Source organism: Tachypleus tridentatus, chromosome 6 (genome assembly GCF_004210375.1).
Source record: "Tachypleus tridentatus isolate NWPU-2018 chromosome 6, ASM421037v1, whole genome shotgun sequence".
Lineage (NCBI taxonomy): Eukaryota > Metazoa > Arthropoda > Merostomata > Xiphosura > Limulidae > Tachypleus > Tachypleus tridentatus.
Window position 1 is genome coordinate 21851496 of NC_134830.1, and position 12082 is coordinate 21863577.

General features: G+C 33.2%; 1 protein-coding gene across 1 annotated transcript in view; it reads right to left on the minus strand.

Annotated features, from left to right (window-relative positions):
• Positions 1-310: 310 nt before the first annotated feature.
• The window catches only part of LOC143254497 (uncharacterized), a 36238-nt gene continuing 24466 nt past the window's right edge, over positions 311-12082 (minus strand). Inside the window, exons 3-5 of the mRNA XM_076509669.1 lie at positions 11307-11480; positions 4587-4844; positions 311-549 (exon numbers count right to left, since the gene is read on the minus strand). Coding sequence (XP_076365784.1) covers positions 472-549; positions 4587-4844; positions 11307-11480 — 510 coding nt within the window. The 3' untranslated portion in view covers positions 311-471. The remainder of the gene's footprint in view (positions 550-4586; positions 4845-11306; positions 11481-12082) is intronic.

Genomic DNA, 12082 nt, shown 5'->3' on the forward strand with positions numbered 1-12082 from the left:
ATAACAGTACAATAGCATGGAATATGCTTTGTTTCATCGGATTCATAGGTAAGGAATATTAATCTGCAGGCTATTTATCATGCTCTTAATTCACTTATAATAACTTTAATTTTATAAAACTAGCTTCTTTAATTATTGTAGTTAGATTATATGATTGGTGTGTGAGCCTTTTGTATTGTTATGCATTTGTTTCTGTACATATTATTATGTGGTATTTCATAATACAACACAATATTCCGTCGTACTGCACAGATTAAAACCAGATTCAAAACCGAGTGCAGTAAACTTTACAAGTTCCATAAATGTGGTTAATATTTTTATTTCATCTATTTAATACACATTTTAAAAGAGAAGTTCTGATAAGCGAGTTTTTGTTTTAAAACAGCAAAATGCTACAGGTATTTGTGGTGCACTAAAAATAAAATATAATAAATAAAGGAAGCTGTTTAAATCGACAACTATGTAGAAGGTTCAATGGAGGATGATAGTCATTCCTGGTTCCACCAGTAGCTCCTGTGGGGACGGAACACACAGGTTGTCATACACAACCTGGAAATAAAAAAAAAGGAAAACAAAATAAACCTAAAGAAAAGAAATTGCGAAAAGGATCAGTTATGAAAATACAGATAAAATAAAACCAATTTTACAAACTTCGTTAGTATACGAATGTAATGACGCTTTTTTAATACTAAAAAACATGTTATTAACATGTTTTAACATACCTACAAGAAAGGTGAGCAACAATAACATATGACGTAAAAAGCTTGATTAAATAAATATTTGAGGTATTTTTATAGAATTAATATGTGAAAAGATTTGTTTTTTAGTATTAACAACGGTCTGACCACACCTTTGGTGATAAACAAATGCTAAATTAAAAACGAAACCTTTTCCCTCGGAAAAATAGAAAAAAACCGCAGTATATAATAACATAGTTATTTGCACTGGTTTAAAGTATTGGAAGAGACATTGAAGTACATTTATGGTTCTTTCCCTACTATCTATCTAAATAGAAGCTTACACTACTACAATAAGGTTGGAATGTCAAAGTCAGGAAGATACGTTTCTACTTATCACGTCCACAAGTAGTAATAGAACAGTCATCAATCCTTCCACAACTGATTACAAATACCGAAAGATGGCGAAGAGAAAGGACGTTCTTGGCTTGACCATCCACGTCTACTCTGACTTATTTTTCAGTTTGTGAGGCAGATAAAATGAAATTAAGTGTGAGGTGTATCTCCGCTGCTATATGAGCTCTGCTGTCACAGACACCTCCAGAACCAGGGTATACTTTATATGTTCTCACCATGAAATTTGTACTCTAGTGTTGGTGCTACGTTATTTTGCTTTTACGATTTCTTTATTTTTCTAAGAAAAAAACTTTGTACCTTAGTTTAATAAAAATATTTATGCAGGACAAGCAATGGCAAAGTTCTGCCACACATGTTTTATTGTAGACGAAACTATTTAACAGCAATCAGAAATTGACTCTATAGCATCTAGCGTATTCGTGTCGTCTGAAACTTTTTCAGAGCATAAAATGGTTCACTTGTTAGGGCTATGGAAAAAGAGTCTAAAGTCATATCAAATTCAGACTAACTTTACTGCAACTAATCTGGCCATCTGTGAATGGCTTTTGTGATGTGCTCTCCATGAACCCAGGTTACTTTAGATGAACTAGAATACATAAAAAGGACAACTTCTTCAAGAATGTTCGACGTCGTTTTGTTTGAAGAAAAAAATCACCTTGAACTTAAATACCGAAAAATCAGTACGATTTTCGTGGAGTAAGTAGAGTTATTTCACCCAGTTTTGCCTAATTGGAGGCATAAATGAATGATATAGTGTTATATGAAGAGTTTGATCTCCCTGTGAAATGTTCGTATGTTCAAATGTCTGCAGATTTCAAAATATTTTAAACGAATATATATGTAGGAGTGTTTATACATAGTCTTAAAAGTCTAAATACAAAAATAACTCTGAAAATAGAGCTCTGTGAAATGTGTGTGGTGTTAAAATAATAACACATGACGGTAAAATAGGTACACAACTGAAAACATTTTGATAACGTGTGTGGTGTTAAAATAATAACACATGACGGTAAAATAGGTACACAACTGAAAACATTTTGATAATGCGAATCCATGACCACTAAAAAGTTCATTCTACATGTTTCGAAGTTGCAACGTCAACTTCAGAAGTGAGTTGCAAAACATAATCATGTGTTATTTATACTTTTTTGTGTTAAGTGGGTCACGTGGTCTATGTACAGGCTTATTATTCTTTCGTAAACTTAACAGAGAAGGCCACCCACATTTTTACATAAATATTCGTCGGAACTTCACCTCTGTCTAACAACATGATATTTCTAATATTAAATAATTTCTTTAGAATGTTGCAAGCATACAGTTTTAAGTTTTTAGCGGTCATAGATTGATCTCGATTGAATTTTTTTAAATTGGGTACCTATTTTAACCTTACGTGTTATTTGACCAATAGACAATAATATTCAACATCTTATGACTTCAGTCAATTCGCATCATTATAAATATTAGTTATCGAGCGTCAATTACTAGAAACATCTCTACCTTAAAATAGATACTTAAGTGATAAGGTGTTTCTAGTAACTGATGTTTGATAACTAGTGTATTATTATTACGACATGAGCTGATCGAAGTAATGAGCTGTTTCTATTAGAAAGTGTTTGACAATTACCGTTTTGTTACTCTGATGCGAAATGACTAAAACATTGAGTTGTTGCTAGTGGTTGATGATCAAAAGCTAGTGTTTTGTCACTTTAAGTTGAGCTGGCTGAATAAATAAGTTGTTTCTTATAGCTAATGTTCTATAATTACTATGTTATTAGAACCCTGTACGAACTAATGTTGTTTATTTATTTCTCTTTGAATTCCTCTCATATTTGGAGTTAAGAGTGCAAAATTTGGAAAGCGAACTTGTGTACACCAACGGCTATCTTACTTATGTGGCACATTTCTTCACATTAAGAGTAGCTAAAAATCACTCGAATGATCATCCAAGCATGATTGTGGTCAAGGATTAGGTTTTCATGGTCGCTGAATCTCGACAGTGCCATGTTTAAAGTTACGTTTATATTCTCACTCACAAGACAACGATACCAAATTTGGAACGTGCTCAGTTGTCACGGGCAGGTTTCGTAACGGAAATGAAGGAAACAAAAATACAAATCTGAATAGCAGGAACTAATTAAAAAATATGTGACAAACTGAGCGACAGGGATGAAGACAAAAAATGACAAACTGAACAATAGACAGGAAGACAAAATGTGAGAAACCAAAGAAGGTATGAGGATAAAATGTGACAAACCGAACAGTAGACAGGAAGATAAAATGTGACAAACTGAACAGTAGACAGGAAGACAAAATGTGACAAACCAAAGAAGGTATGAGGATAAAATGTGACAAACTGAACAGTTGACAGGTAAACAAAATATGACAACCTAAACAGCAAGTAGGAAGACAAAATGTGACAAACTGAACAATAGACAGAAAGACAAAATGTGACAAACTGAACAGTAGACAGAAAGACAAAATGTGACAACCTAAACAGTAAGTGGGAAGATAACATGTGACAAACTGAACAGTAGACAGAAAGACAAAATGTGACAAACTGTACATCATAGATAAAAACAAAACGTAATAAACTAAACAACAGATATAAAGACAAAATGCAGCAAACTGAATATCAGAGATCAGTATAAACATTAACGTAAATGAGGACCGGCTTTGACAAGCTTATACCTCTACAGCCAATAAGCAAACGATGTTATACTGACGTGAATGAGGGTCACATGATTTTGTAATATCAATCGTTTTTTCACAGAAACGTCACAAAAATGACGTCATTTTGTTAAAATTTCTGATAAATATATGATTATTTCAGTCTCAGAAAATACAAAAACAAAACTATTCAATTACATTTTAGTTAGCTGCTACAACTATGCAAACACATGCGCAGTTCGCATTTACGAGAAAACAACAACAAAACTATCATAGATGGCGCTGCTAAATTGAAAACTTGTAAATTATATTTCCTTCTAAGGAAAAGTAATATATTTGAGTGTTATACAAAATGATCAATGTGCCTTCCATCCATTCCAGCAACAAATTCAGGTGAGGAAGAGCACAAGAAGAAACAGCTTGAAGCATATATTTAGTTATGTGCATCATGTAATCTTCAATATGATGTTTTTTTTTCTACCAAACATTAACATTGGGTAACTGCAAAAATCTATTGATCGATGAATAATAAATAAGCTATGGGAACATATAATTTTCAGCTGTAATTTCTAATGGCTTCACATGATAAGTAAATCGGTTTTCAAAGTTTCTTTGCAGCGTCATCCATGGCATTTGTTTGTTAAATGTGGTCAGCATATGCTTCTATACACCTGTATTAGGTGTCAAAATTCTGAGTTAAATCTCTTCTCCCGAAACATTCCTACCAAACCTAATTTTGTACGTCAATGTTAACATGAAATGCAACTGACTAGTTTTAATTGAATGAAATATTGAACTAAAAACCAGAAGAGATTAAAGTCTTACATTCTTGTCTTTATCTAGAATACGTATCATCCAAAATTTTGAAACGTTTGGTATTCCTTTCGCAATAGAACAATGCAGCAGTTGTGAATGGTGCAGTTCAATTGAACTCCGTGTCGATGGTAGCGACATCATGCGGCTGTACTTGATACTTGCTTGACGAAGGGCGTCTTCCACGCTCATCAATGGTGATAACGTTACTGTGACGTCAAAGATAGGTACATAATTCGGATCGGAAATTATCTCGACCCGGACACCTGCCTGTAAGTAGTTATCATTTACATTAACTTTTCCAATATTTTGAGTACAACTTACTTTCGAACTATACTCGGAGTTATCTAGAATATTGAAAAGTATCTAGTTTCCAGCTAGAAACTCTAAAATCAAGATTTATTACAACGACACCAACGCCACCTTCAAAAAATAAAAAAAAAAAAGAATTAAAATATTATGCAGTACTGGGCCGTTTCCTGTGACAAAACAGCTTATAATAATAAAGACATTGAAATTACAAGTACGTATATTTCGGAAGTAATAATAAATAATAATAAAGTAAATTACTGCAAAATGAAATTTTAATAATAATCTAAAAATTACAAGAAAACTGTTTCCCATTTATACAAGAAGGAAAACTCATGGAAAAAAATGTTAAACTCACCAGTTATAGAAATAAATGTTGTGCTTCATGGCCACCCATACAACATTTAAAAGAGCCTAATGGCTGATATAACATTAGAAACATGCCTTGTTAATTAGTGATATATAATTAGAAATAGGCCTTCCTAGATGTTGAGATAATATTAGAGACAAATCTCTGAAATCGTTGACATTACATTAGACAGGCTTTGCTAAATGGTGACATAACACTAGAGTCAAGTAATCGCTGACATTAGAGACATTTGTTAACAAAACGTTAGATATAGGACTTTCTAGAGGCTCATATGACATAAGAAACGAGTATCTGTAATCGTTGACATTACATTAGACAGGCCTCGCTAAATGTTCATATAAAATTAGAGAAAGGTCCTTCTAGATGCTCATATGACATTCGTGACGAGTATCTGTAACCTTTGACAATACATTAAACACAGGCCTTGTTAAATGCTCGTATAATATTAGAGACAAGTTTTTGTAATTGTTGACATCATGTTGGAGAAAGAATTGGTTAAATCATGAAATACACGAATCGTGATCAATGAGTTTACACAGAACTATAAAACTTACTCTGTTATCTAATGCAGTATCCATAACAAACCTGAAAGCCTTAAAGTAGAACTAACTCAAACAAACTGTATCGTAATCAATATTTGATATTCAAATAATTTTGTAACTAAAGAGATCGTTTTGCATTAAAATTACTAAAACTTGTTTATATCTATTTAAATTATGCTTATTAGAGTTTCAGTTTTCGTCTCACTTTTGTACATTTTGTACCACAAGATAAAGATAACATGATGATAAGTTATTACTTATTATTATGTGGTTTATCACTTCTGTCAGCCCTAAATCGATTACCCTATAAAACACAAATTCTGTTCCTGGATAGTATGTGTTATTTCTTATTTGCTTATGTTGTAAAAGTATATAAAATGGCCATTATTCCCTTCAAACTTTGCTTTTGTGACCTGGATAATGAAATTTAGAAATTAACCTATTTTCTATGTAAAAACGGGCAAATTTGCACATTTACATAAGGTCTAAATAAAACATATGAATCTAGATTTCCATTTATTTATACTAAAGTTACACAAAAATATTTAGAAGTGAATAGTCTTTAAAGATTTGCGACTGTAATGTAAATCACTTTCACGTATCAGCCCCCAAGTATAGTTTCCCATCATGTTTGTGTTATATGCTCCCGGGTCACAAAAGCAAAGTTTAAAGAGAAAAATATGTCATTTTCCATTTACTTTAGGCATAAGCAATTGGAAAATAACACTTTCTGCCCAGGAACAAGAAAATGTAAAAATTTTATTACATAGTGTCATCACGTTCATCAGTAAAACAGAGATTCAGTAGTAATTAGTTATGAATAAGCCAGTTATGTTGAACGAATTTAGATCTAGAAGACATATTCAGCTTTAATGAGATGATATTTTTTTCGTGGATTACAAGATGTCTTCAGTAGTCTTGCGACAGTCCTGAAAATAGCATTGCAGTTATTTGTGCAATTAGTTACACGGTAATCTTGCATATTTCTACTTTTAGGGACGAAGATTTTTGAAACTCTGCTATTTAATTTAACCCATAGAAACAAATGTGTGTTTTTGTAATAGGAACAGCCTGCGTATTTTTGCGCAAATCTGATTTGATCGTTACCAGTTTAATACACCCTAAGTCTGAAAATGCAGAGTATATTGTTAAAGTAATGGACCGCGCACAATAAACAATCGAATTCACATTCGGAGCGTGCTTTATTAGTTAGTTTATACAGGATGGTTCTCTCAGTAGAATATTCTGATGTGTTTTTTCACTCTAATTAAATATGTTGTTTTTGTGTTTTGAATTAAGCACAAAGCTACACAATGGGCCAACTGTGCACTGCCCACCACAGGTATCGAAACCTGGATTTTAGCGTTGTAAGTCCGCAGACACACCGCTGAGCCACTGGGGGGTTTAATTAAATAAACAAATCAAAAGCGTGCATTAATATAAGTTTCTTAGGAGATGTGGTTTTCCTCAAAATTGGTCAGTTAATAACGTACATCATTTGGATGTTCATATTCAAGGAAATTTTGATTGTTACCTCTATTACATTAATGGCATGAATTAGTTTGCACATTTCATCTTTTCATTCCAATATGCTAACTTTTCTACTACTCAACAAACGTCGCGGTTATATCACGTTTTATAACTAGCTTGTCCATTGTTATCTCGATGAAATATTCTTGAGAACAGTGTTTTTAAATATCTCTACGAGGTAACACTTTATGAGAACTTCATTTTCTGTTTTCGTAAGCGTTAAATATCATTTTATATTGTTTTTATATTGTGACCTTATTAGTGATGTGTCACCTAGTTTGTTTGGTTTGTTTTGGAATTTCGCACAAAGCTACTCGAGGGCTATCTGTGCTAGCCGTCCCTAATTTAGCAGTGTAAGACTGGAGGGAAGGCAGCTAGATAATTAGTAACTAGTAATTTAAAAATATCGCGGGTTCGAATCCCTGTCACACCAAGCATGCTCGCCCTTTTAGCCGTGGGGGCGTTATAATGTGACGGTCAATCCGACGATTCATTGGTAAAAGAGTAGCCCTATAGTTGGCGATGGGTGGTGATGACTAGATGCCTTCCTTCTGCTAACTTAGGGACGTCTAGCGCAGATAGCCTTCCTGTAGCTTTGCGCGAAATTGAAAAACACAAAACAGTTGTCCAACTGATGGTTTAATCAAAGTGCTGCTCTAACTAACAGATTAAGACACTTATGAACATTTTATCGCAATGTGCCACACAAATTTTGTTTTATTTTACAAGTATTTTTTTTCTCTTTTTATGCAAGACTTGTAAAAATATTAGTTTAATAACTATAGTTTCTACCTTTGATTAAGAGGGTAATATATGTCACTGTTCTGATAATTTTAAAATTTAAATACTTAATACTTTAAGACATATGTACTAAAACTGTAATATTTTAAGTGAAATTTTGTTTGTTTATTTTGAGTTGAGCACAAAATAGGCTCTCAGTGCTCTGCGTACCACGAGTATCAAAACCCAGTTTCTAATGGTACAAGTCCGCAGACACACCACTGTGCCACAAGTTAATGAAACAGAACATAGATAAAAAATAATTGTTCATGTGATAGATAACATTAATTTTATTCCATCTTATTTCTTTATGTCATATGGATAAGAACTAAAACAAAAAAGAACCAAGTCTTCGAATTTTCTGTTGATAAAAATAAACTTTGCTTCGCGACGTTAGGAAAATATTTAACATAGCATTTTCAAATTTAGTAGACGTTGTCTGTGTACAGGTCCTTAGAAAGGTTCACCTATGTAGTGAACGGTGCCAGATAACCAATCATATTCATGTAGAATTGTTATATAAAACAATGATGATTGTTATTAAATAAACCCATTCTTCCTTTACAACAATGCCGTTAAAAGGATACAGAAGTGTTAATCTACACTTAAGATATCTTAGTTCAGCATACTGTTTTCCTGAGATTTTGTGTGATAAAGCTAGTCAAGGTTCTTGTTACAGTGTGTAATAGACAATACATGATTCAAGGAAAAGAAACTCACTACAGGCCTAGATAAACACTCACCGTACACAGTTTGTGGTTTGGCAAGAAAACTTGTGATGATACTAGAATTTCTTTTTTAGAGGTTAAAATGAATCATAACGTGGAAAACGAAATTAAGAGAAATATTAGAAAGATGGTAATCTCTAATTACCAATGTTTTGGAAATATGTTTTTCGTAAATGCGTAACTTTCAATTTTTCGATAAATATGGGTTTATGAATAATTAACTATATGGACAGGTAATTCAACAGTAGCAACCGTCTAAGTATAGGAAATTTCTCTTAGGTTTTTTTTCAGCAGATGGATCTATAGAAGATTGAAGTTACATTGAAATGATTTTGGGGCTTCACCAAGTCGTTACAGTCTATGTAGACACATCGAGTCATGCTCTGTTTGACGACTGAATCTTTATAATAGTTCTACAGCGTAGTCTCCATTGCTAAAGGTGTTACCGTAAGACTGTCATGTCTAAAGCACACGATTCCTCTGTGTTGCTTTCCATATTCAATCTAGCGTATGAGAGCGAACGGTTTTTCAGTGTTTCTTCCAGTAATTCAATCGTAGGCACTGCATCAGGCGACTTGTCATGTTTGTCTTCATACGGAATAGTATGGATATCCAATTTGTTTTCCAGCTGTTCGATGTGTGAAACGGTTGAACGTATATATAATGAAAATGGCTTCTATGCATGTGGCGAGTGTTGCTTCTCCAGAAGGAGCAACTTCTTTATCATGTTACGTATTACATCCTGGCACAGATAAACTGCTTTTGTGTTCATGATTTTCAATTTTGTGACAGATTAGCTGAATTTCAATTCGTACTTATAAAATGGATCATAATATGGAAAGTGAAAGTAGTACCTAAAATGGTTCATTGGAACTCTCAATGCTTAGAGATATATAATAGATTATTTAGAGCATACTTCTTATAAAGTTTAGTTGGATCCTGTCAGCTTCGTATCTTGTGACCAGCACACAAACATTGGCGTATACTGGAATGTTTGGTTTAAAAAATAAACCACTTAAACTTAGTGTAACGGTCCCTAATTTTGAGCTACTAACAAGAGCAGAGGCGGCCAGCCATTAGCATTTACCATGATAACGTTTTTTGAGGGTAATTTGAATCAAATAATGTGATGTACTCAGTGATGTCGAGAAAACCCACTTGTATAGAAAAATATATATGTAAAAACGGCTGGTTTGGATTGAAAATTTTGTTTTTTTTACGTAGAGGAGCGAACAACGTTTTGACCTTCTTTGGTCATCGTCAGGTTCACAAAGGAACACCTTTATACCTATATTAATAAATAATATAATAAATAATAACATCTAAGCACGCCCTCTACATTTCGACACTCAGTTACACAACCTCTTTCAAACATGCGGTCAGCTTCCGGTCATTTACCTCTTTCTTTCTTTGTGAACCTGACGATGACCGAAAAAGGTCGAAACGTTGTTTCCTCCTCTACGTAAAAAAAAAAAAAAATCTCAACCCAAACGACCGTTTTTACATAAATATGATGTACTGTTTTGTTTTTGTAAAATGTCTACAGCGACATCATGTTTCGAAGCCTGAATATTTTGATCCTCAATCTAACATGCTAACCATTAGCTTACGCATCACCATTAAACAAAACAAAACAAAAGAAATAATCTAAATATGAATGATCAGCAAGTTTAATAAAATATAACATTAAACAAATAAATAAAATACAGTGTTTATATACGTTAAAATACAGTGTTTATGTACTCACATCAAAACAATCTTATTGAAACCATCAACAGACACTCTTTACATTGGACACTACATTGTCATCCATTTGATCTATAATAACTGTATTAACATTACCTTGAACCTACAAATCTCTCTGGAGATAACAAAGTAATACCAAATCATTGTAGAGTGTTTTATAAATGAATGCTGTTTTTGGTTTCAATAAAGATATTTTAATTGTTTGTAAATAACCGTTGTATTTTATGTATTCATTTGATAATTTACTTGATTTATTTGTATTTTTCATTCCTCGGATTCACAACGCTAGAAACCGGGTTTCGAAGGGCAGACAGAGATAGCCCTCTGTGTAGCTATGTGCTTAACTTCAAACCAACTAACAATTCGATACAAAAGTAGTGAACAGTAGTGACGCTCAGGTGACTTGGTGGTAAGACTGAGGACTTGTACGCTAAATATTATGCTTCTGTACCCATGATTGGCAAAGCACAAACAGCTCATTGTGTCTATTTACGCTTAATATCAAAGAACTTCTAAAATATTGTACGTAAAATATTAGTATTATCAATAAAACAGTGTAATGTCCTTAAACAACACATTGTATGTGGTGTTAGTAAAACAGTGTAACTTATCGGCCTAACACCAGTTTTTTAACAGAATGTACATTAATAACCTGGCACTGCTATTGTGCTAAGTGTATTAATAAAACATTATGTATTTATAGCCAAATGTGGTTCCGTGAACTTACCGGAGGCATTGCCATTTTAAAAGTAGAGAAGAGGCCATTGTTAGGGCGTCTCGGTAGTTGTCGGAAAGATCTCGGTCGTAGTCCTGGTGGAGGCATAGGGATGAGAGGACCACGTGATGAAATAAACACACTTTGTGACATTGGAACGTCCTCTTTCCTTTCCCGTATTCTTCCCTGTAAGAAAACCCAGATAGATATATCTTAATATCTCATTTGCCTATAACTTCTAGAATTAGAGTCATAATAACATCTGCAATTGGTCTTTCACAATAATGTCTCTAATGTTTGACATATCCACACGTAGTTTCAAATAAACCGGACTAACTTAATAACAAAAGTGTTGAATTCAACTTGTAGCAACGCAAACAAGCGCCATCTTGAATCGACCTTGGTGTCTTGTGTATTAATGACACTTATACAATTATCACATGAACTAATTCTCATGGCTCATCACAGGCTAATGTATCTTTTTACGTGATTACTATCCAATACTGTTTAAGTTTGATATGATTAATATCTCGTATATATATCAACCTCGTCATTGTTGTGTCACATATGTTAAAATTTGCATCTCATATACCAATCTCGCCATGTTTTCTTACAGATGAAAGAAATCCCAGCAGTTCCTATATGAACCTCGCCAGAGTTGTTTCGCTGCTGTCACAAAGCATATCATTGTTCACTTGTAAAGTGGGTTTCTTGGAAATTCTTCTTATATGAGAAGTTTTTAACAAAGAAAAATAAGGAAGCAAAGTATTTCCCATTATTATGTATTA